The sequence below is a fragment of the Carcharhinus amblyrhynchos genome, chromosome 24, assembly GCF_965287045.1.
Source record: "Carcharhinus amblyrhynchos chromosome 24, sCarAmb.v2.hapA, whole genome shotgun sequence".
NCBI classification, from domain to species: domain Eukaryota; kingdom Metazoa; phylum Chordata; class Chondrichthyes; order Carcharhiniformes; family Carcharhinidae; genus Carcharhinus; species Carcharhinus amblyrhynchos.
The window spans coordinates 2204158-2230800 of NC_137347.1; the positions used below are offsets into that span (position 1 = coordinate 2204158).

The following is a 26643-nucleotide window of genomic DNA, read 5'->3' on the forward strand; positions in this document are numbered from 1 at the left end:
ACCAGAGTTGTGTACAGTTGCAACATGACGCTGCGACTCCTAAATTCAATCCCCCTACCAATAAACGCCAAGACACCGTACGCCTTCTTAACAACCTTATCTACTTGATTCCCAACTTTCAGGGATCTATGTACACATACACCTAGATCCCTCTGCTCCTCCACTCTATTCAAAGTCCTCCCATTAGCCCTATACTCAACACATCTGTTATTCCTACCGAAATGAATTACCTCACACTTCTCCGCATTAAACTCCATCCGCCACCTCGCGGCCCAGCTCTGCAACCTGTCCAAGTCACCCTGCAAACTTCGACACCCTTCCTCACAATCTACCACACCTCCGACTTTGGTGTCATCAGCAAACTTACTAATCCACCCAACTATACCCTCATCCAGATCATTAATAAAAATTACAAACAGGCAATTAAAAACAAGGGTGTGAAGATATTTTACAGTATTGAGAATGAGGGGTTTTAATTATAAGAGCATAAAAACACAAGAACTCGGAGCAGGAGTCGGCCATCTAGCCCCTCGAGCCTGCTCCACCATCCAATAAGATCATGGCTGATCTTTGCAGGGACTCAGCTCCACTTACCCGCTCATTCACCGTAACCCTTAATTCGTTTACTGTTCAAAAATGTATCTATCCTTGCCTTAAAAACATTCAATGAGGTAGCCTCATTGGGCAGGGAATTCCACAGATTCACAACCCTTTGTGTGAAGAAGTTCCTCCTCAACTCAGTCCTAAATCTCTTCCCGTTATTTTGAGGCTATGCCCCCCTAGTTCTAGTTTCACCCGTCAGTGGAAACAACTTCCCTGTTTCTATCTTATCCATTCCCTTCATAATCTTATATGTTTCTATAAGATCTCCCTGAGTTCCAATGAGTATAGCCCCAGCCTACTCATTGTCTCCTCATAAGCCAACCCTCTCAACTCCGAAATCAACCCAGTGCCAGTATATCCTTTCTCAAGCGGGAAAGTGGAACTGATCCACTTCAGATCAGCCATGATCTTATTGAATGGCGGGGCAGGCTCGAGGGGCTAGATAGCCTACTCCTGCTCCTATTTCTTATGTTCTTATGTTCTTATGAGCCTGGGTGAGTTTTTGTGAAAATGTGACTAAACACATTGACGAAGGAAGAGCGGTAGATGTGGTTTATATGGACTTCAGCAAGGCATTCAATAAGGTTCCCCATGCAAGGCTTATTGAGAAAGTGAGGGGGCATGGGATCCAAGGGGAAGTTGCTTTGTGAATCCAGAACTGGAATGCCCGCAGAGGGCAGAGAGTGGTTGTAGATGGGTCTTTCTCTGCATGGAGGCCGGTCACCAGTGGAGTGCCCCAGGGATCTGTTCTGGGACCCTTGCTGTTTGTCATTTTCATAAATGACCTGGATGAGGAAGTGGAGGGAGGGGTTGGCAAGTTTGCTGATGACACAAAAGTTGGTGGTGTTGTGGATAGTTTGGAGGGATGTCAGAAGTTGCAGTGTGACATAGATAGGATTCAAGGCTGGGCGGAGAAGTGGCAGATGGACTTCAACCCAGATAAATGTGTAGTGGTCCATTTTGGCAGGTCAAATGGGATGAAGGTATATAATATCAAGGGTAAGACTCTTAGCAGTGTGGAAGATCAGAAGGATCTTGGGGTCCGGGTTCATCGGACTCTCAAATCGGCCTCGCAGGTGGGGGATGTGGTCAAGAAGGCGTATGGTGTACTGGCCTTCATCAATCGAGGGATTGAGTTTAGGAGTCGGGAGATAATGCTGCAACTTTATAAGACCCTTGTTAGACCCCACTTGGAGTACTGTGCGCAGTTCTGGTCACCTCACTACAGGAGGGATGTGGAAGCTATTGAGAGGGTGCAGAGGAGATTTACAAGGATGTTGCCTGGATTGGGAGGCATGCCTTATGAAGATAGGTTGAGAGAGCTCGATCTTTTCTCCTTGGAGAGACGAAGGATGAGAGGTGACCTGATAGAGGTGTATAAGATGATGAGAGGTATTGATCGGGTGGATTCTCAGAGGCTTTTTCCCAGGGTTGAAATGGCTGCCATGAGAGGGCACAGGTTTAAGGTGCTGGGGAGCAGGTACTGAGGGGATATCAGGGAGGCCATGCAGCCCATCTATATTCTGAGTGGCCCATGAGACATTCTGTTGACTGTCATCCACACACAGGATTGCCACACTGGTTCCCATCCGCGGAGCCGTTTTCCCACCAGTGTGACTGAAACGATATGCGTAAAGCGAAAGCGAGTGAAGTGAGGTGCCTGCTGATTGCTCACAACATCGACTGTGAGAGCCGTGTGCTCCCTCTGTGTCCAAACTGTAAATATTTCAACCACTTGAAGTTGCTGACAGTTCTATTAATATATAAATGATTCAACATTTTCTATAACTTGTGAAATATTTGGCGCATATTAAATTATTCAATTTTATTCAAGCCCGTCTTCAATCTTGCAGTTCATTTGAGATGAGGAAGGGTCACTCAGCAAACGAGGCTGCCCACCTCTGTTCTAGATGGGAGCGGTCATGGATTTGGAAGGTGCCGCCAAATGAGTCTTGGTGAGTTGCTGCAGTGCATCTTGTCAATGGTACACACGGCTGCTACTGTTCATCAGTGGTGGAAGTGTGAATGTTTGTGGATGTGGTGTCAAGCAAGCAGGCTGCTTTTCGCTTGGATAGTGTTACGCCCCTAGAGTGTTGTTGGTGCTGCAGCATTCAGGCAGGTAGAAAGTATAGCGTCACCCTTGAACATCACAAGGTTCAAGCCTCGTGCCTTGTAGATGGTGAACAGGCTCTGGGGAGTCAGGAAATGAGTTACTCAAAACGGGATTCCTAGCTTCAGACTTTCTCTGGCAGTTACGGTATTTATCTGGCTAGTCCAGTTCGATTCCTGATCATGGAGAGTGTGGTGGAGGTATTCACACAGCGAGTGGTTAGGATTGGGAATGTACTGTCCGAGAGTGTGGTGGAGACAGATTCACACAGCGAGTGGTTAGGATCTGGAATGTACTGTCTGAGAGTGTGGTGGAGACAGATTCACACAGCGAGTGGTTAGGATCTGGAATGTACTGTCTGAGAGTGTGGTGGAGACAGATTCACACAGCGAGTGGTTAGGATCTGGAATGTACTGTCTGAGAGTGTGGTGGAGACAGATTCACACAGCGAGTGGTTAGGATCGGGAATGTACTGTCTGAGAGTGTGGTGGAGACAGATTCACACAGCGAGTGGTTAGGATCTGGAATGTACTGCCTGAGAATGTGGTGGGGAGACAGATTCACACAGCGAGTGGTTAGGATCTGGAATGTACTGTCTGAGAGTGTGGTGGAGACAGATTCACACAGCGAGTGGTTAGGATCTGGAATGTACTGTCTGAGAGTGTGGTGGAGACAGATTCACACAGTGAGTGGTTAGGATCTGGAATGTACTGCCTGAGAGTGTGGTGGGGAGACAGATTCACACAGCGAGTGGTTAGGATCTGGAATGTACTGTCTGAGAGTGTGGTGGAGACAGATTCACACAGCGAGTGGTTAGGATTGGGAATGCACTGTCTGAGAGTGTGGTGGAGACAGATTCACACAGCGAGTGGTTAGGATCTGGAATGTACTGTCTGAGAGTGTGGTGGAGACAGATTCACACAGTGAGTGGTTAGGATCTGGAATGTACTATCTCTGCACTGTAGTATTCTGTGATTCTGTGAAGGTTTACCAGGCTGCTTCCTGTTACAGCAGGTCTGTCATATGCGGAGAGACTAAGTCGGTTGGGGTTATATTTACTGAAGTTTGGAAGAGTGAGAAGGGATCGCATAGAAACTTATACAATTCTAACAGGGTAGATTCAGAAAGAATGTTCCCTAATGGAGGGAAAGTCCAAAACTAAGGGTCACCGTTTGAGGATAAGAGATAAACCTTTTAGAATTGAGGTGAGGAGAAATTATTTTACCCAGAGTGGTGAATGTGTGGAATTCACTATCACCAGATGTAGTTGAGGCGGCACGGTAGCACAGTGGTTAGCACTGCTGCTTCAGGGTCCTGGGTTCGATTCCCGGCTCGGGTCACCATCTGTGTGGAGTTTGCACATTCTCCTCGTGTCTGCGTGGGTTTCCTCCCACAGTCCAAAGATGTGCGGGTTAGGTTGATTGGCCGTGCTAAGAAATTGCCCCTTAGTGTCCAGGGATGTGTAGGTTCGAGGGATTAGTGGGTGTAATATGTAGGGATATGGGGGTAGGGCCTGGGTGGGATTGTGTTCGGTACAGACTCGATGGGCCGAAGGGCCTCTTTCTGCACTGTAGGGTTCTATGATTGTGTAACTTCAAAAATAAATTAGATACAGCTCTAGGGGCTAAAGATATCAAGGGATATGGGAGGAAGGAGAGATCAGGATATTGAATTCGATGATTGGTCGTGATCAAGATGAATGGCAGAGCAGGCTACAAGGACTGAATGATCTACTCCTGCTTCTAGTTTCTATGATAGATTCTTGATGAGCAGAGAGGCAGAAAGATGCATTCTTGTCAGAATCTTGGTGAATGGGTTGTGTTTCCTATTAAGGAAGGGACTTTGAATGAAGACACCTTTGTCAATGAGATGGAGTCTTGTCAATGGTGGCACAGTGGTTAGAACCATAGAACCCTACAGTGCAGAAAGAAGCCCTTCGGCCCATCAAGTCTGCACCGAACACAATCCTACCCCCATATCCTTACGTGCCTTACGAGCCTAGTTGAGTTCTTTGAGAATGTGACTCAACACATTGACGAAGGAAGAGCGGTGGATGTGGTTTACATGGACTTCAGCAAGGCGTTTGATAAGGTCCCCCATGCAAGACTTCTTGAGAAGGTGAGAGGGCATGGGATCCAAGGGGCTTTGGCCTTGTGGATCCAGAACTGGCTTGCCTGCAGAAGGCAGAGAGTGGTTGTGGATGGGTCTTTTTCTGAATGGAGGTCAGTCACCAGTGGAGTGCCCCAGGGATCTGTTCTGGGACCCTTCCTGTTTGTCATTTTCATAAATGACCTGGATGAGGAAGTGGAGGGATGGGTTAGTAAGTTTGCCGACGATACGAAGGTCGGTGGTGTTGTGGATGGTCTGGAGGGATGTCAGAAGTTGCAGCGGGACATAGATAGGATGCAAGACTGGGCGGAGAAGTGGCAGATGGACTTCAACACGGATAAATGTGTAGTGGTCCATTTTGGCAGGACTAATGGGAAGGAGTACAATATCAAGGGTAGGAGTCTTAGGCGTATTGAAGAGCAGAAGGATCTTGGGGTCCGGGTCCACAGGACTCTTAAATCGGACTCGCAGGTGGAGGATGTGGTCAAGAAGGCGTATGGTGTACTGGCCTTCATCAATCGAGGGATTGAGTTTCGGTGTCGGGAGGTAATGCTGCAACTTTATAAGACCCTTGTCAGACCCCACTTGGAGTACTGTGCGCAGTTCTGGTCGTCTCACTACAGGAAGGATGTGGAAGCTATTGAGAGGGTGCAGAGGAGATTTACAAGGATGTTGCCTGGATTGGGAGGCATGCCTTATGAGGATAGGTTGAGGGAGCTGGGACTCTTTTCCCTGGAGAGACGAAGGTTGAGAGGCGACCTGATAGAGGTTTATAAAATGTTGAGAGGAATAGATAGGGTGGATTCTCAGGGGCTATTTCCCCGGGTTGAAATGGTCGCTACGAGAGGACACAGGTTTAAGGTGCTGGGGAGCAGGTACAGAGGAGATGTTAGGGGTAAGTTTTTCACTCAGAGGGTGGTGAGTGAGTGGAATCGGCTGCCGTCGGTGGTGGTAGAGGCAAACTCGCTGGGGTCTTTTAAAAGACTTCTGGATGAGTATATGGGATCTAATGGGATTGGGAGTTACAGATAGTTCTATGGCTTGGTAGGTATGGATGTGATCGGTGCAACTTGTGGGCCGAAGGGCCTGTTTGTGCTGTAGTGTTCTATGTTCTATATCCCTACATATTTTACCCACTAATCCCTAGACACTAAGGGGCAATTTCTTAGCACGGCCAATCAACCTAACCCACACATCTTTGGACTGTGGGAGGAAACCAGAGCACCCGGAGGAAACCCACGCAGACACGAGGAGAATGTGCAAACTCCACACAGACAGTGACCCGAGCCGGGAATCAAACCCAGGACCCTGGAGCCGTGAAGCAGAAGTGCTGACCACTGTGCCACCGTGCCGCCCACAATTCCCAGCTTGGGTCACTGTCTGTGTGGAGTTTGCACATTCTCCCCGTGTCTGCATGGGTTTCTTCCGGGTTCCACCCACATTGCAGGTTAGGCGGATTGGCCATCGCAAATTGCCCCTTAGTTTCAGGGGGACTAGCTAGGGTAAAGACAGGGGGATTGGGCCTGGATGGGATTGTGGTTGGTGCAGGCTAGGGTTGGCTGCACTGTAGGGTTCTATCATTCTGTGATGAACACAAATAATATTGTAATTGTGTCACAGTGAAGCACATGCTCTTGCTGTAAGTGAGAGCAGCCGTGACCAGCTGGGGAAGGCATGTTATTCTTAGATATATATATATAACAAGGGGCTTCTATCTGGAGGGAGGAGAAGGTGAAGGGAGTCTGTATTCTGTTCTTGGGGCTTTGTGAATGAATCTATGGCCCCAGCTACCTCCTTTTCTCAGTGAAAGATTGTGAATGATAACAAATAGGAATGTCAGCTTTACAAGTGGATGGTCCCTGAATGAATAGACAGTCTCAAGGAGCTAACTATCATTACAGGTGCACAACCTGTCAAACAAAACGGATTTTTTCATCAATGGATACTTGTGAAAATGATGGACTATTTTTGATTGGAATGCAGTGTTGTCAAAAGGATAAAGTGTTGTTGGAGATAGTAAGCTCACCAACGAGACGCTATCTTGTCGAATGTATGGACTCTTATTGAAGGGACAGAGAACAGGTGAATGCTGGTGAAAGACGACAACTCTTTTTGAAAGCACAGACTCTTGTTAAAGGAACCAGCTCCTGCGAAATGGGAAGATTCTTGTCAAAAGGGGCAGATTTCTGTAGACGGGGTAATATTCCCACCCCAGCCCTGTTCCTGTAACCCGGGGATAGGCTCTGGGTGGGATTGTTATCAGTGCAGGCTCAATGGGTCGAACAGCCTCCTTTTGTAATGTAGGGATTCTATGATTCTATAGAATCGTAAAATGGTTGCAACACTGGAGGGGGCCATTCAGTCCATTGTGCCCATGCTGGCCCTCTACAAGGGCAACTCAACTGGACCTACTCTCCTGCATTTTCCCTGTAGCCATGTCATTTCTTTCTCCTTATGGACCCCCAGTTGAAAGCTACAGTTGAATCTGTCGTTGCCACACTATCACACAGCACGTTCCTGACCCTCATCGCTCATTGCGTAAACACATTTTACCTGATTTTGCTTTTGCTTCCAATCCGAGCCCTCTGATTGCCAGCCTTTCTACCAATGGGAACTGTTTCGCCCTGTCTCCTCTGTGCAGATCCTTTATGATTTTGACTATCTCCATCAGTTCCTCCAATCTATCTGGGTAGCTGAGGTTATTCATAGAATATAGAACACTACAGCACAAACAGGCCCTTTGGCCCACAAGTTGCGCTGATCATATCCCTACCTACCAGGCCTATCTATAACCCTGAATCCCATTAAATCCCATGTACTCATCCAGAAGTCTCTTAAAAGATCCCAGCGAGTTCGCCTCTACCACTACTGATGGCAGCCAATTCCACTCACCATCCTCTTACCCCTGACATCTCCTCTGTACCTGCTCCCCAGCACCTTAAACCTGTGTCCTCTCGTAGCGACCATTTCAGCCCTGGGAAATAGCCTCCGAGAATCCACCCTATCTATTCCTCTCAACATCTTATAAACCTCTATCAGGTCGCCTCTCAACCTTCGTCTCTCCAGGGAGAAGAGTCCCAGCTCCCTCAACCTATCCTCATAAGGCATGCCTCCCAATCCAGGCAACATCATCCTTGGAACCAACTCTCTAATGTTCTCACATCTCTCTGAAATGTTGGTGCTTAGGACAGGGCAGCGAGATGGTCCGTTCCCCCAGCGAGCAGACGGGTTATGGATTCCCTGTTTAGTGAGAGTAGGATATTAGACTTGGGGACCCTAACTCGATGTGATTCACTCTGACCAGAAAGAGAACTCTGCTGGATATGAATCCAGTGCTCAGAGATTTCACTCCACAGGGCCTGCAGGAGTGGGGGCTGCAGATCGAAATAGGAGAATAGGATATTAGAACATAGAACATTACAGCGCAGAACAGGCCCTTCGGCCCACGATGTTGCGCCGGCCAGTTAAAAAACAATGACCCACTAACCTAAACCAATCCCTTTTCGTCCATAAACCTATCCACGGATCTCTTAAACGCCCCCAAACTAGGCGCATTTACAACTGCAGCAGGCAGGGCATTCCAATCCCTCACCACCCTCTGGGTAAAGAACCTACCCCTGACATCCATCCTATAACTACCACCCCTTAATTTAAAGCTATGCCCCCTCGTGCTAGCTTTCTCCATCCAAGGAAAAAGGCTATCACTGTCCACCCTATCTAAACCTCTAATCATCTTATATGTTTCAATAAGGTCCCCTCTTAGCCGCCTTCTTTCTAGCGAAAACAACCCCAAATCCCTCAGTCTCTCCTCATAGGATCTCCCCTCCATACCAGGCAACATCCTGGTAAACCTCCTCTGCACCCTCTCCAAAGCCTCCACATCCTTCCTATAATTTGGGGACCAGAACTGCACACAATACTCCAAGTGCGGCCGCACCAGAGTTGTGTACAGTTGCAACATGACGCTGCGGCTCCTAAATTCAATCCCCCTACCAATAAACGCCAAGACACCGTACGCCTTCCTAACAACCTTACCTACTTGATTCCCAACTTTCAGGGATCTATGTACACATACACCTAGATCCCTCTGCTCATCCACACTATTCAAAGTCCTCCCGTTAGCCCTATACTCGACACATCTGTTATTCCTACCAAAGTGAATTACCTCACACTTTTCCGCATTAAACTCCATCCGCCACCTCTCGGCCCAGCTCTGCAACCTGTCTAAGTCTTCCTGCAAACTATGACACCCTTCCTCACTATCTACCACACCTCCGACTTTGGTGTCATCAGCAAATTTACTGATCCACCCAACTATACCCTCATCCAGATCATTAATAAAAATTACAAACAGCAGTGGCCCCAAAACAGATCCCTGAGGCACACCACTCGTAACCGAACTCCATGACGAATATTTACCATCAACCACCACCCTCTGTCTCCTATCTGATAGCCAATTCCTAATCCAATTTCCTAGATTACCCTCAATCCCATACATCTGCATTTTCTGCAGATATTAGACTTGGGGACCCTAACTCGATGTGATTCACTCTGACCAGAAAGAGAACTCTGCTGGATATGAATCCAGTGCTCAGAGGCTTCACTCCACAGGGCCTGCAGGAGTGGGGGCTGCAGATCAAAAACTCAAAACCAAATAATTTGACTTCATCTGGGTCGCTCAACGTCTCGGTGGAAAACTTTGCGGTCGTGTTTGTCTCCGAGTTCACCGGCTTGCTGTCTGTGTCGGAAGAAACGCTGAATTATTAAGGGTGAGAGAACTGAGTGTTCACTTTATGCAGCACTTTATATCGAGACCATTCCCTGCATTAAAGTGGAAAAAATACTGCAGTTGTTCAGAGCCAAGCCCAGTCACTTACCCATGTGTCAGTTACTGTGTCCAGAACGGCTGAAACAGCCGCATTATTCTTTACATAATAACAGCGCATTATACACCAGAGAAATACAGACTAGTGTCAGCCACAGCTTGGCTTCCCTGATACCCCTGAAGTTATTGTATTGATTCTCTGTTATTAAACAATAACCGCAGTGCCCAGTGACTCTGTGGCGCAGGGTTCACCTCATAGGTCATAGAAGAAGGCCCTTCAGCCCATCGAGTCTGCACTGACCACAATCCCTCGTGTGAGCTACATTAGTGCTCGTCTATTACACACCAGCAGTGTGAGAAAAGGAGGACTCTGTTTCCTACACTGAAGATGTTTCCCTCCCCCATTCTCATCTCAGAGATGCCGACTTGTCTCGCAGTGATAGCACTCCCATCACCCCATCAGAAAGCTTCAACTCTCATTTGACAGACACGTATAGGGCATTGGTGAGGCCGCAGCTGGAGTACTGTGTGCAGTTTTGGTCGCCGTACTTACGCAAGGATATTTTGGCCTTGGAGGGAGTGCAGAGGAGGTTTACTAGGCTGATGCCGGAGTTGAGGGGGTTGAGCTATGAGGAGAGGCTGAATAAACTAGGCTTGTACTCGTTAGAGTTTAGAAGAATGAGGGGAGATCTCATTGAGACGTATAAGATGATGAATGGGATGGATAGGATAGAGGTGGAGAGACTCTTCCCGCTCAGAAAGGACAGTAGGACTAGGGGGCACAGCCTCAAGATAAAGGGGAGGCGGTTTAGAACGGAGTTGAGGAGGAACTTCGTCACTCAAAGGGTGGTGAATCTCTGGAATTCTCTGCCCGTTGAAGTGGTGGAGGCTGCCTCGCTAAATATTTTTAAGACGCGGGTTGATGGGTTTTTGATAAGCGAGGGGATTAAGGGTTATGGGGAGAGGGCGGGAATGTGGAACTGAGCCACGACAGATCAGCCATGATCTTATTGAATGGCGGGGCAGGCTCGAGGGGCTGGATGGCCGACTCCTGCTCCTATTTCTTATGTTCTTATGTAATCCAGGCTGACACTGCGGTAGTAGTACTGAAGGAGTGCTGCAGTGTTGGAGGTGCCGTCTTCCAGTCGAGGTGATCAGACACAGTCCTGTGTCTTCTCTCACGTCTGGAAAGCCCCGTGGAACTATCCCAAGCCAGCCGGACGTTTCGATGTTTTGACTAATCGTCCAAACCAGTCCTTGTGGCCAAAAGAAAAGCTATGAACTGGCCAATCATCTTATTGCTGTTTGTGGAACCTTTCTGTACATTGAACCATTGGATAGGAGGGAATAGAAGCAGGCCTAGGCCATTCTGCCCATCAAGCCTGCTTTCCCTTTTAACTAGATCGTACTTAATCTCCTCAACACCAATATCCCTTGATGTATTTACTATCCAGAAATCTGAGTTTCCACAGTCCTCTGGGGTAGGGAAGTCCAAAGATTTACAACTCCCTGAATGAAGAAATTCCTCCTCATTAAGTGGCCTGCCCCTCAGTCTGAGAGTGCCCCCCCGTCCCACCCTCCACCACCACCACCCCCACCAATGGGGGAATGGTAACATCATCCCGAATTGAGCCGAGGTGTGACTCAAAGGAAACACTGCCGGCATTCCTAAAAACCAGTCTCCGTTCGTCATGCCCTGAGTGATGTTACTGAGTAATGCGATCAGCTGCGAAACGAAACATGCGAAATGAAATGAGCGCGCTGCGATATTCAGACCGTTTCCACCCCCCCCTTTGCGAAACTGGCCATTTCTTCCGCGGTGAAGGAGCTGCAGGAGTCCCTCGCGGTGTGTGTGTGTAGATCCGATGTAACAACCTGTCTGTTTGCTCTCTTTTAGCTCCCAAGAATATCTCTGCTGTCCTGTGCCAAGGGATCGTAGGACACTGGCTTGCGCCCATGATTGCCCCACGTGGTGAGTTCCCCATTTCGGCTGATAGATTAAAGGGGGAATGAGAGGCGACGTGAGCAGGAGCATTGATGGGATTACTGTTGCCCGAGCGGATGAGTGCACTGCCCACACTAGTGGTGAGTTAATGCCCACCTCTGGGCCTCACTCACCAACGCTGGTGTTAACCATCTACGCACACATACCTGTGTGGTACTGCTTGCCTGATCAAGGTACCCAACATTGGGGGTCCTGCTGAGAATCACCCCCTTTCCCTTGCCACCCTTGACCTCCTGCCCCCTATCCTTGCAAGCCCCCTTCCATCACCCCTCACCTATAGACCGGGACGCAGCGACGATACTAGGCCTCGGGTGGATGCCGTACCAGTAACAGACACCGCCCACCCCACGGCGTTGCCGTTCGATTGAGTGCCGGCTTCTGATTGGACTGCCACCCCTGAGGTCCTTGATCCTAGGGGAAGGCCCACTGCCGTCCTGTCAGATGCCTGAGTAGTGGGTGACATGGGGGCTTTCCTGAACATGCTGGGGGTCGGGGAGGAGGTGGGGGGGGGGTCTCGCTGGCTGTCACACCTCCAGACACGGTCCCCGTTAAATACTGCCCAGTAATGGTGAACACAGAGCAACCAAACCTCCCAACCGATTAGAACCAGCCAACCCATTAACAAATACGTTTTAATGACGCACATTCAATGTCGAGAGTGAGGTTCAGTTCACTAAGTACAACCAGTGGAGCACTTTCTTGAAGTGGAGCTACCGTTGTCATGTGGGAAAGACAGCAGGAAATGTGCGCACAGCAAGATCCCGCGAGGAGCAAGCTGGCACCCGGCCAGATCACCCCCCCCCCTCTCCGTTTCAGCCGATGAGGCGGACAAAGGTCTTGCCCTAACGTTTCACCCAAGGAAAAGCACCTCTGACCGTACAGCACTCCTTTACTACTGCACTCCGCAGGTCACCGGAGTGGGGTTCGAACCTGCAGAAGTCCGAGGCAGCGATCCGTGAGATCGCTACCGGTTCCCCCCACCCAACCCCCCCGCACAGCTGACCCCCTTTCAGGGAAGGAAGAGAACGTGTTTTAAATTCTTCCAGAGGTGGACTTACAATAAAAGGCCTGAACAACTTGAACGCACCTGAAGTGTGCCTGTTGCTACAGCGCTGTGTTACTGAAATCAGGAATAAGTAATCAGCCAGTGACAGTCACAGTGACAGTCTGGACCGCTTCTTTCCAGGGCAACAGGCAGAAATAGTTCTGGGGCCGCTGATCCCCGGAGTTAAATAAGTATTGTCACCGCTTGGCGAACTTATTCAAGGTGGTTCCAAGTTCTTAAAAAAAGGAAAATCTCACCAGTCCCATCAGTAGAGAGACTCGAGGTGACTCAGTGTGGCAGGTTACAAGCTGGAGGAGTTCTTGATTGAGTAGAAGTGTACACAGTGTAACAGCCGTAGGAATCTGCACCAAACAGCATCCAGGCTCCTACTGCAACCTCACAGCCCCAGGGATGCACACACCCTCACTCCCCATAGACCCAAGTTTACACACTCACACTCCACTGATTCCAGCCTGGTCACTTACAACATAGAACATTACAAAAGTCTGAGGTCACGCACCAACCAACTCAAGAACAGCTTCTTCCCTGCTGCTGAATGGATTTCCTTTGTATTAACTTGATTTTTCTCTACACTTCAGTTATGACTCTAACACTACATTCTGCACTCTCTCATTTTGTTCTCTATGAATGGTATGCTTTGTCTATACAGCAGTACAGGCCCTTCGGCCCTCGATGTTGCGCCGACCAGTGGAACCAGTCTAATGACCCTCTAACCTAAACTATTCCAGTGTTATCCATATGCCTATCCACTGACCATTTGAACGCCCTTAAAGTTGGCGAGTCCACAACTGCTGCAGGCAGGGCATTCCACGCCCTTACTACCCTCTGAGTAAAGAACCTACCTCTGACATCCGTCCTATAATTACCCCCCCTCAATTTAAAGCTATGTCCCCTCGTGTTAGCCATCACCATCCGAGGACAAAGGCTCTCACTGTCCACCCTATCCAATCCTTTGGTCATCTTGTATGCCTCTATTAAGTCACCTCGTAACCTTCTTCTCTCTAACAAAATTAACCTCAAGTCCCTCAGCCTTTCCTGATAAGACCTTCCCACCATACCAGGCAACATCCTGGTAAACCTCCTCTGCACCCTTTCCAATGCCTCCACATCTTTCTTATAATGCGGCGACCAGAACTGTACGCAATACTCCAAGTGCGGCCACACCAGAGTTTTGTACAGTTGTAACATGACCTCACGGCTCCGAAATTCAATCCCTCTACCAATAAAAGCTAACACACCGTACACCTTCTTAACAACCTTATGAACCTGGGTGCCAACTTTCAGGGAGCTATGCACACGTACCCCGAGATCTCTCTGCTTGTCAACACTACTAAGAGTCCTTCCATTAGCCCTATATTCTGTACTCCTGTTACTCTTTCCAAAGTGAATCACCTCTTGGCCCACACTGCTTCAGAAACTACTGGAGCTGTTACCACCTCCTGTGTGTAACCTCCTGTAACATTCCTTGTGCTAAAGACAAAAATCTATCATCTGCAGGACACCCCCCACCTCTCCGGATTGGAAGGTTGTGGGTCCAGGACTTAAATATTTGATTTGATTTATTATTGTCACATGTATTAACGTACAGTGAAAAGTATTGTTTCTTGCGCTCTATAGACAAAGCATACCATTCATAGAGAACAAAACGAGAGAGTGCAGAATGTGGTGTTACAGTCATAGCTGGAGTGTAGAGAAAGATCAACTTAATACAAAGCAAATCCATTCAAAAGTCTGACAGCAGCAGGGAAGAAGCTGTTCTTGAGTTGGTTGGGATGTGACCTCAGACTTCTGTATCATTTTCCCATTGGAAGAAGGTGGAAGAGAGAATGTCCGGGGTGCGTGGGGTCCTTATTTATGTTGGCTGCTTTGCCGAGAGAGCGGGAAGTGTAGACAGAGTCAATGGATGGGAGGCTGGCTTGTGTGATGGATTGGGCTACATTCATGACCTTTTGTAGTTCTTTGCGGTCTTGGGCAGAGCAGGAGCCCAGACCAAGCTGTGATACAACCAGAAAGAATGCTTTCTATGGTGCATCTGTAAAAGTTGGTGAGAGTCATAGCTGACATGCCAAATTTCCTTAGTCTTCTGAGAAAGTAGATGGCGGGCTTTCTTAACTATAGTGTCGGCATGAAGGTACCAGGACAGGTTGTTGGTGATCTGGACACCTAAAAACTTGAAGCTCTCGATCCTTTCTACTTTGCCCAGGCCAGAAGTGTAGTCCAAGCTGATTCAGGGAAATGCAGTCTTATCGAAATCCTGTCTGTCTGTCCAGCTGAGTGCCAGAGAGTCTGTAACACCAGTTAAAGGAAAGTAACGACTTTGTCATTGCATTGGAAATCATTCTTCACTCAATCCGCACCACTGTACTTGATCAATGGTTACAGTAAAATGGCCACCGGGGTTCGCCTATACAACCATAGTCAAAATGTCATTGAAACAAACCTAGATAGGCCTGAAAAATAATGGAACTGTTAGCAAAATGTTAGCCTTTATCTTCAAGAGGGGTCAATATTGTGCTCCAGTTGGAGAAAGTTCTATCAGAGTCTAGCTGGAGTTCAGTTCCACACATTGTCTCAGATGTATTAGCCTTGGGGAGGGTATGGTACACATTTACCCAATGATGCTAGGACGATAAGGTTAAATAATGACGGCAGGCTGCATTAATCAGACACGTGCTTCCTTGGGTTATTCATCGATGAAGCAGTGCTCCAATAAATGTTTGATGATGATTGAAGGGCTTGAATGGGTTGGTGGAGGCAAACCCTTTCCCCCAGTTGGGTGAGTCCACTCTAGGGAGCCAGGATGGTAAAACTGGCACCGGGTGATTCCAGGCTGACGTCAAAAACATTTCCTCTCACACAGCTTTGGGGAAATCCGGAACTCTCCGTCAGATTCCTGTTGAAGCTGGGGGTTAATTCATCATTTCAGAGCTGAGATAGGTAGATTTTTATTCAGATAAGTAGGGGGAGTGAAAATACGGATCCAATAGAATGATGGAACAGGCTGAATGGCCTCTTCCTGTTCCTGTGTAACAGACTTGAACATAGAACATAGAACATTACAGCGCAGAACAGGCCCTTCGGCCCACGATGTTGCGCCGACCAGTTACAAAAACAATGACCCACTAGCCTATACCAATCCCTTTTCATCCATAAACCTATCCACGGATCTCTTAAACGCCCCCAAACTAGGCGCATCTACAACTGCAGCAGGCAGGGCATTCCAATCCCTCACCACCCTCTGGGTAAAGAACCTACCCCTGACATCCGTCCTATAACTACCACCCCTTAATTTAAAGCCATGCCCCCTCGTGCTAGCTTTCTCCATCCGAGGAAAAAGGCTATCACTATCCACCCTATCTAAACCTCTAATCATCTTATATGTTTCAACAAGATCCCCTCTCAGCCGCCTTCTTTCCAACGAAAACAACCCTAAATCCCTCAGCCTCTCCTCATAGGACCTCCCCACCATACCAGGCAACATCCTGGTAAACCTCCTCTGCACCCTCTCCAAAGCCCCCACATTCTTCTTGTAATGTGGGGACCAGAACTGCACACAGTACTCCAAGTGCGGCCGCACCAGAGTTGTGTACAGTTGCAACATGACGCTGCGACTCCTAAATTCAATCCCCCTACCAATAAACGCCAAGACACCGTATGCCTTCTTAACAACCTTATCTACTTGATTCCCAACTTTCAGGGATCTATGTACACATACACCTAGATCCCTCCGTTCATCCACACTATTCAAAGTCCTCCCGTTAGCCCTATACTCGACACATCTGTTGCTCCTACCAAAGTGAATTACCTCACACTTCTCCGCATTAAACTCCATCCGCCACCTCTCGGCCCAGCTCTGCAACCTGTCTAAGTCTCCCTGCAGACTATGACACCCTTCCTCACAATCTACCACACCTCCGACTTTGGTGTCATCAGCAAATTTACTGATCCACCCAACTATACCCTCATCCAGATCATTAATAAAGATTAAGAGGGGCTGAATGGCCTCTGTGCCTCATGGGTATAAATGAATTTCCAAAAAATGAAAATAATGAGCAGCGCTTTTTAAATACATTCTCATTTTATTCCGTTAGAGGGATGAACAGCCCAATGCCGAGAAATCCCAGCACTCTGTGGGATTGGAGCTTCAGGTTTTTGAGGATACACGGGGCTGCTGGTTACGGGGCAGTGGGTCGACCTGCACAGGGGGACGTCAGTGTGAGGCCGTGCTCACTGCACACTAGCCCACTCCCGTGGCGATGACGCAGTGTGGCCAGCTGAACAAGGACTCTCCCCATTCCCGGGGAATAAGGCCTTCCCTCAGGAGCTACTGGCCAATCGGGTTGGCTGGGTGCCCCCTGGGGAACATTAGTGGGCACTACCAGGGCTCAGGCCCCAGCAGAAGACCCACAGATCCCCTGCCAGGGTACCCGAGCAGTGAGAGTTTGGGTGGTTTAGAGAGGGGGGGCCAGGATAGGGGTGGTCTGTTTTACAAAGCAGGTGGGTCGGAAAGAAGACAGGGGTGTTATCTCTGGAGGGGGGGCTGCCCCTCTGATCCACAAAGGGCAACCCCAAAGATAATACCTCCCCTTCCTCCCCACCCCTTCAAATAGAGTGTTTTAAAACAGCCGGCCTTCTCCGACCCACATCACCCACTTTATTCTTTTCACATCTCTCCCCTTATGACTCAAACCTCGCTGGAGTGCCCAGTGTTTGGGGCGGCACAGTGGGTTAGCACTGCTGCTTCACAGCTCCAGGGTCCTGGGTTCGATTCCCGGCTCGGGTCACTGTCTGTGTGGAGTTTGCACATTCTCCTCGTGTCTGCGTGGGTTTCCTCCGGGTGCTGCGGTTTCCTCTCACAGTCCAAAGATGTGTGAGTTAGGTTGATTGGCCATGCTAAGAAATTGCCCCTTAGTGTCCAGGGATGTGTAGGTTAGAGGGATTAGTGGGTATAATATGTAGGGATATGGGTGGGATTGTGTTCAGTGCAGACTCGATGGGCCGAAGTGCCTCTCTCTGCACTGTAGGGTTCTATGATTGGTTCTTGGGCAGCAACATGGCCTGGACAGACCGCACCCTGGCGATGGTGACTCCTGCCAGCAGCATGTTGGCCTTGTGGATCCAGAACTGGCTTGCCTGCAGAAGGCAGAGAGTGGTTGTGGATGGGGCTTTTTCTGAATGGAGGTCAGTCACCAGCGGAGTGCCTCAAGGATCTGTTCTGGGACCCTTGTTGTTTGTCATTTTCATAAATGACCTGGATGAGGAAGTGGAGGGATGGGTAAGTAAGTTCGCTGATGACACTAAGGTCGGTGGTGTTGTGGATGATCTGGAAGGATGGCAAAAGTTGCAGCAGGACATAGATAGGATGCAGGACTGGGCGGAGAAGTGGCAGATGGACTTCAACGCGGATAAATGTGTTGTCGTCCATTTTGGCAGAACCAACGGGATGAACGAGTACGCTATTAAGGGCAGAAGTCTGAGTAGTGTTGAGGAGCAGAAGGATCTTGGGGTCCGGGTCCACAGGACTCTTAAATCGGCCTCGCAGGTGGAGGAGGTGGTCAAGAAGGCGTATGGTGTACTGGCCTTCATTAATCGAGGGATTGAGTTTAGGAGTCGGGAGGTAATGCTGGAACTTTATAAGACCCTTGTCAGGCCTCATTTGGAGTATTGTGCGCAGTTCTGGTCGCCTCACTATAGGAAAGATGTAGAAGCTATTGAAAGGGTGCAGAGGAGATTTACAAGGATGTTGCCTGGACTGGGAGGCATGCCTTATGAAGTTAGGTTGAGGGAGCTGGGACTCTTCTCCCTGGAGAGACGAAGGTTGAGAGGCGACCTGATAGAAGTTTACAAAATGTTGAGAGGAATAGATAGGGTGGACTCTCAGAGGCTATTTCCCCGGGTTGAAATGGTTGCTACGAGAGGACACAGGTTTAAGGTGCGGGGAGGGAGGTTCAGAAGTGATGTTAGGGGTAAGTTTTTCACTCAGAGGGTGGTGAGTGAATGGAATCGGCTGCCGTCAGTGGTGGTGGAGGCGAACTCGCTGGGGTCTTTTAAAAGACTTCTGGATGAGTATATGGGGTTTAATGAGATTGAGGGTTATAGATAGGTCTGTAGGTTGGTAGGTGATGTGGTCGGCGCAACTTGTGGGCCGAAGGGCCTGTTTGTGCTGTAGTGTTCTATGTTCTATGTTCTATGTTCTATGTTGAGCTCCTTGTCACTGTGGGTGGTGAGTGCAGGGGGTGGGTGGCGGTGTTGGGTGCGGGTAGGAGGGGTGGGGGTGACGCGGGGGTCCAGTTGTCCAAGTCGTGATGCCAGGCAGCTCAGGAATCTCAGTGGTCAGGACGACAGGGGCTCTGGTGGAGTGAGCCTTGGCCTCTGGTTTTACCGTGAACACACATACAACTGTTTTGGTGAGCGGGATAAGTGGAATTGAGTCCATGACAAGATCAGCCATGAACTTATTGAATGGCGGAGCAGGCTCCAGGGGCCAGATGACTTATTCCTGCTCCAAATTCTTATCATAGAATCCCTACAGTGCAGAAAGAGGCCATTCAACCCATCGAGTCTGTACCAACCACAATCCCGCCCAGGCCCTATTCCCGTAACCCCACATACTTACCCTGCTAATCTCCTGACACTAGGGTTAATTTAGCATGACTGATCAACGTAACCTGCACATCTTTGGACTGTGGGAGGAAACCGGAGCGCTCGGACGAAACCCATGCAGACACGAGGAGAATGTGCAAACTCCAAACAGTGACCTGAGGCTGGAGTTGAAACTGGATCCCTGGCGCTGTGAGGCAGCAGTGCTAACTATTGTACCACCATGCCACCCTGGGCCCTTGGTGCTGTGAGGCAGCAGTGCTAACCACTGTGCCCCCGTGCTGCCCCGGGTCCCTGGCACAGTGAGACAGCAGCGCTAACCACTGTGTCACCATGCCACCCTGGGTCCCTGGCACAGTGAGACAGCAGCGCTAACCACAGTGCCCTCATGCTGCCCTGAGTCCTTGGCACTGTGAGGCAGCAGTGCTAACCACTGTGCCGCCCTGAGTCCTTGGCGCTGTGAGACAGCAGTGCTAACCACTGTGCCATTGTGCTGCCGCAAGTCCCTGGCGATGTGAGGCAGCAGTGCTAACCGCTGTGCCGCCCTGGGTCCCTGGCATTGTGAGGCAGCAGCGCTAACCCACTGTGCCCCCATGCCACCCCAGATCCCTGGCGCTGTGAGGCAGCAGTGCTAACCACTGTGCCACTGTGCCACCCTGGGTTCCTGGCACTGTGAGACTGCAGTGCTAACCACTGTGTCACTGTACCGCCCAGGTCCTTGGCGCTGTGAGACAGCAGTGCTAACCACTGTGTCACTGTGCCGCCCTGGGTCCCTGGTACTGTGAGACAGCAGTGCTAACCACTGTGCCGCCCTGGGTCCCTGGTACTGTGAGACAGCAGTGCTAACCACTGTGCCGCCCTGGGTCCCTGGTACTGTGAGACAGCAGTGCTAACCACTGTGCCGCCCTGGGTCCCTGGTACTGTGAGACAGCAGTGCTAACCACTGTGCCGCCCTGGGTCCCTGGTACTGTGAGACAGCAGTGCTAACCACTGTGCCGCCCTGGGTCCCTGGTACTGTGAGACAGCAGTGCTAACCACTGTGCCGCCCTGGGTCCCTGGCATTGTGAGACAGCAGTGCTAACCACTGTGCCGCCCTGGGTTCCTGGCACTGTGAGACAGCAGTGCTAACCACTGTGCCGCCCTGGGTCCCTGGTACTGTGAGACAGCAGTGTTAACCACTGTGCCACCCTGGGTCCCTGGCATTGTGAGGCAGCAGTGCTAACCACTGTGCCGCCCTGGGTCCCTGGTACTGTGAGACAGCAGTGCTAACCACTGTGCCGCCCTGGGTTCCTGGCACTGTGAGACAGCAGTGCTAACCACTGTGCCGCCCTGGGTCCCTGGCACTGTGAGACAGCAGTGCTAACCACTGTGCCGCCCTGGGTCCCTGGTACTGTGAGACAGCAGTGCTAACCACTGTGCCGCCCTGGGTCCCTGGTACTGTGAGACAGCAGTGCTAACCACTGTGCCGCCCTGGGTCCCTGGTACTGTGAGACAGCAGTGCTAACCACTGTGCCACCCTGGGTCCCTGGCACTGTGAGACAGCAGTGCTAACCACTGTGCCGCCCAAGTAACTTATGAGAAGCATTTCTGTATTAAGAGGAACTTTGATTTCTGAAAGGCTTGAGAAAAAGATGCCCTTTTTTGGCAGTTAGTCCGCCTCAACGCTTACTAAAAGTCTGCTTCATCTCAGGGAAAGACAGAATGAGTTAAATCTTCGTACTTGCCATCCTGTTCCCTATCAGCAGCGCTGTTTGCAGGATAAGCTTGCTTTAAAGCTTTGCCAGATCCTGTGTGTCTCCACAGACCTGCTGACTGTAGGGAGTCTGGTGCAATGCAGAAGAAATTGCCATGGCAACAGGCAGGGCCAGGCTTGTTTACCTACAAGGTAAAACGGAGCAAAGCTCGGGCCAAGGGAAGGGTACAGTGGCGGCAGTGGAGACAGGCCAATAACCCAGGCACCTCTCTGAGATTACGGGGGGGTTCATGCAGTCTCTCAGCCTGTCAGACACTCACCCAGAGAAACACTGGGGGTTGGGTCAAGTGGGAAGGATGAGGAGGGGAAGGGAGAGAGGGGTACCCTTTCCACAGTGAAATTAATAACATCCAAACCCACCCTTGGGATCCAGTATTATCCAGGAGATTCCTGACAGATGCATTATTGGCAATGGCTTATCACCCTGGATTTTATTTAACAGCTAGCTGAAAGATCGCAGTCACACTGGGCGGATCGTTCTATATTTAGTTTGCACACTGTGCTCAAACACGAACCAATACAAGACTGAGTTCAGACCAGCCAGTTTATAACACTGCAAAAAATAACTAAAATATGCCTTGAAAATAACAACTTCCACCCCACGTAGAAAACCTCAAACATTTTAGCTCTGCTAACCACCCTGACTCCATTTTCTCACACCATCTGCTCATCTCCCTTTCTCATTCCCTTCCCTACCTAATCTATCAGACCATTTCTCTGGCCGTTGTCTGTAAACCCTCTTTCAAACCTGGCACTCTTCAGGATCCAGGTGGTTTTGAAAGGTTGGATCGCCGGCGCCCAAAAAGATGTTTCAAGGATTGGGTTTCTGCCAAACAGAATCTGGGACTTGTGGGGGGATACTGTGCCTTTAAGGAATGTATCAAGGTGGGTGTGGAAAGTCTGCAGAGGGATCTGGATAGGCTGAGCGAGTGGGCGAGGACCTGGCAGATGGAGTACAATGTTAGCAAGTATGAGGTTATCCACTTTGGCAGGAATAATAGTAGGAGGGATTATTATTTAAAAGGTGAAAAGCTGCAGCATGCTACGGTGCAGAGGGACCTGGGGGTCCTTGTGCATGAGTCGCAAAAACCCAGTCTGCAGGTGCAGCAGGTGATCAAGAAAGCGAATGGGAAGTTGGCCTTTATAGCGAGGGGGATAGAATATAAAAGTAGGGAGGTCTTGCTGCAACTGTACAGGGCACTGGTGAGGCCGCAGCTGGAGTACTGTGTGCAGTTTTGGCCGCCGCACTTGTGCAAGGATATTTTGGCCTTGGAGGGAGTGCGGAGGAGGTTGATACCGGAGATGAGGGGGTTGGACTATGAAGAGAGACTAAATAGACTGCGTCTGTACTCGTTGGAGTTTAGAAGGCTGAGGAGGAATCTTATAGAGACGTATAAGATAATGAAGGGGATGGATACGGTAGAGGTAGACAGATTCTTCCTGCTTAGAAAGGATAGCAGGACTAGAGGGCACAGCCTCAAGATAAGGGGGGGGGCAGTTTAGATCGGAGTTGAGGAGGAACTTCTTCACTCAAAGGGTGGTGAATCTCTGGAATTCTCTGCCCGTTGAAGTGGTGGAGGCTGCCTTGCTAAATATACTTAAGACACCAATAGATAGATTTCTGATAAACAAGGGAATTAAGGGTTATGGGGAGAGAGTGGGAAAGTGGAACTGATCCACTTCAGATCAGCCATGATCTTATTGAATGGCGGGGCAGGCTCGAAGGGCTAGATGGCCTACTCCTGCTCCTATTTCTTATGCTCTTATGTATTTATATCAGCAATTTCTTGTAAGGAGTACATGTAAAATTCACCTCTGTCTCCCATGGTGCCAATTTGTCTGGGCACCAAACAGCTCACATGTTGAGAATGCAAGATAATGATTGATTTTAGTTTGGGCTGTGTTTGTTTTAATCAGCGTTAATGCATTTTTCTTTATTCTGGTTTCTCCCCTGGGGAGTAGGGTTTTGATCAGGTTAGTTTGCAGAGTCATGTGAATGCACAGAGCTACACTTGCAGAGAAAACACCAAGTTTTCTTTCAGAATCGCACAGCGAGAAGAGGCTCTTCAGCCAATTTTATTTTGAAACAATTAGTTTCTGTTTGTACCTAAAAGAAGCAAGAAGTGTCTTTCTGTGTCTCTCTCTCTCTCTCTCCAGAGATGTTCGAAAGGCTCTAGGACTGTTGATAAATTAAAACACGAAAACCTGTGTCGTTTGCTAACTGATTGCGAAGAGGAGTTTAAGTCTATAAAAGGAATATTGCTTGAATTGGAACTAATAGAGATAGCTGAGCAGTTAAGAATTATAATTTGCCATGTTTCAAAATTTCAAAGTTAAGATAATTCATTTGTTATAGTTAAGCTGTATTATTAAATAAAGTTTGCTTTGGTAAAAGCTTACTAGTGCGTCATTAGAATCACTCTTGGAGTGAAACACCTTCCCATCACACTAATGCCAAAATAGAGAAACTGTTGGGGTCTAGTCGGACTTCACTGGGGCTCTATCATTGACATGTCGATGTGACAGGACAGCAGCGAACCCTGTATTTAGCACGCCAAGCCAAGAGAGTCCCTGACTGGACAGTCACCAATTCCAGGGAGTTGCAAGGTTAAAAGGTTTCAGACTGTCCCTGTAGACAAGTGGTCGGTTTGAGTTGTGGTACACTATTTAGGAGATATCTTTTAAATCTTTCTGGGTGAGTTTAGTTTTGAAACTCAGGATATCACAAGCCACAAGTTAACATAGAGTAACTGGATATGCTGACATAATTCACCTTCTACCACCCTGGGACTCACATGATAGATAATAGAGCTGTTATGGTAATTAATCTCTATTGGTTAGGCCGCAGCAGAGTGTGACTGGAGCTGGGGAAATCCCCAGTGGTGGCAATCTTTGGAAATCACTGCCTGATGGAGTGACTGAACCGTGACACAGGAATGAACTGAGAGTCAGCACACACTGAATTAAACATTTACATTTATGGATCATCTTTCATAAGGTGTGCGAGTTGGTAATGGTTTTTATGGGGATCCGTGAGGGACACCGGAGAATGATTGAGAGGAATGGGTGTGAGAGGGAAATGGGATAAGGATGAGTTTCAGGATACTGGCTGCTCAGGTGGAGAGGAATTCCTGGGTGTTGTTGGCTGGGCCAGCATTCATTGACCATCCCTAATTGCCCTTGAACTTGGTGGGTCATTTCAGAGGGCATTTAAGAGTCACATGAAGGCCAAGTCAGGGAAGGATTTCCTTCCCGATAGGACATCAGGGAATCAGATGAGTTTTGACAATGATGGTCATTGATTTTTAATTCCAGATTTTTTATTGAATTCCAATTTCACCATCGGCCATGGTGGGATTCGAACCCAGATTGCCCGGCCATTGGTCTGGGCCTCATCCATTGGCACCATCACCTGAGTGGCATGCACTGCAAGAGGATGCGGGACAAGCCAGAGTATGTGGTTGGGCACCTCGACATGTTATGCCACCCACCTCTCGTGCCCTCTCGAGGTCCTGGATCCTCTTGGTGCATTTCAGCAGGATGGGAGGACCTCTTTGGCCACTTGCCTGTGAGATTGGAAAGGTTGTTCTCTTCCTCCCGCCTTTCACGTTGCAACTGTACAAAACTCTGGTGCGGCCGCACTTGGAGTATTGCGTACAGTTCTGGTCGCCGCATTATAAGAAAGATGTGGAGGCATTGGAAAGGGTGCAGAGGAGGTTTACCAGGATGTTGCCTGGTATGGTGGGAGGGTCTTATGAGGAAAGGCTGAGGGACTTGAGGTTATTTTCATTAGAGAGAAGGTGGTTACGAGGTGACCTAATTGAGGCATACAAGATGATCAGAGGGTTAGATAGGGTGGACAGTGAGAGCCTTTTTCCTCGGATGGTGATGGCTAACACGAGGGGACATAGCTTTAAATTGAGGGGTGGTAATTATAGGACGGATGTCAGAGGTAGGTTCTTTACTCAGAGGGCGTGGAATGCCCTGCCTGCAGCAGTTGTGGACTCGCCAACTTTAAGGGCGTTCGAATGGTCAGTGGATAGGCAGATGGATTACATTGGAATAGTTTAGGTTAGAGGGTCATTAGATTGGTTCCACTGGTCGGCGCAACATCGAGAGCCGAAGCCTCACCACAGTCCCTCAGATCCTGCGGCAGTAAGCGTGAGAGATTATACAAACAGCCTTCCCAGGTTTCCACTGCTTTCCTCGGGATTCTGCACGCTCAAAAAGTGTGAATTGCTGTGAGCTCCAGTTGCTGTGATCCATTCATTCAGAATCCGCCCTTTGGCTGAATGGGAACCATTCACCCATCCACCATGATTGGTCCAGGAATCTGGGCCCTGAAGGCAGGCTGCCAATCTAAAGGAAGCCTCAGTAAAACCCATCCGTTGGGAAACTGGATTCCTGATCTGAAAACTGTCTGCCCATTCCAGGAGGAAAGGTAAGGAAAATTCCTCCCAAAGTACCTGTTTAATATCTCTGCCATTCCCTTATCCCATAGTAGATTCTTATTGACCTCTGTCTCTAATTGGCCCAGAGATATGGGGGTAGGGCCTGGGTGGGATTGTGATCGGTGCAGACTCGATGGGCTGAAGGGCCTCTGTCTGCACTGTAGGGTTCTATGATTCTATGATTCACCATCACTGAACTGTTGGGTTTTACATTTTTGAGAAACGCTTACAATCTGTCTCTTATTAGTTTACTTCACGTTCCATTTCTTCATTCTTGGTCCTCCTTCTTTGAATGGCGAAAAACTGCAGCAGGCGACGGTGCAGAGGGACCTGGGGGTCCTTGTGCATGAGTCGCAAAAACCCAGCTTGCAGGTGCAGCAGGTGGTCAGGAAGGTGAATGGGATGCTGGCCTTTATAGCGAGGGGGATTGAATATAAAAGTAGGGAGGTCTTGCTGCAGCTGTATAGGGCATTGGTGAGGCCGCAGCTGGAGTACTGTGTGCAGTTTTGGGCGCCGTACCTGCGCAAAGATATTTTGGCCTTGGAGGGAGTGCAGAGGAGGTTTACTAGGCTGATACCGGAGTTGAGGGGGTTGAGCTATGAGGAGAGGCTGAATAAACTAGGCTTGTACTCGTTAGAGTTTAGAAGAATGAGGGGAGATCTCATTGAGACATATAAGATGATGAATGGGATGGATAGGATAGAGGTGGAGAGACTCTTCCCGCTCAGAAAGGACAGTAGGACTAGGGAGCACAGCCTCAAGATAAAGGGGGGGCGGTTTAGAACGGAGTTGAGGAGGAACTTCTTCACTCAAAGGGTGGTGAATCTCTGGAATTCTCTGCCCGTTGAAGTGGTGGAGGCTGCCTCGCTAAATATTTTTAAGACGCGGGTTGATGGGTTTTTGATAAGAGAGGGGATTAAGGGTTATGGGGAGAGGGCGGGAATGTGGAACTGAGTCACGACAGATCAGCCATGATCTTATTGAATGGCGGGGCAGGCTCGAAGGGCTAGATGGCCTACTCCTGCTCCTATTTCTTATGTTCTTATGTTCTCAAGCTACTTCCTCGTTTTGGGAATGTCATGAGCCACTCTTTTGTACTTTACACAAAGGGACTGTTTTAG

The 26643-nt window shown here is 49.1% G+C and overlaps 1 protein-coding gene across 2 annotated transcripts in view; it reads left to right on the forward strand.

The window, feature by feature from the left end:
• rims3 (regulating synaptic membrane exocytosis 3) overlaps positions 1-26643 on the forward strand; it is a 229565-nt gene that overhangs the window by 118163 nt on the left and 84759 nt on the right. Inside the window, exon 3 of one of the 2 annotated variants that reach the window (XM_080211686.1) lies at positions 11545-11619. The exons of the other annotated variant lie outside the window; for it this stretch is intronic. Within the exon in view, the coding sequence (XP_080067812.1) occupies positions 11545-11619 (75 nt within the window). The remainder of the gene's footprint in view (positions 1-11544; positions 11620-26643) is intronic. 2 annotated transcript variants of the gene reach the window in all.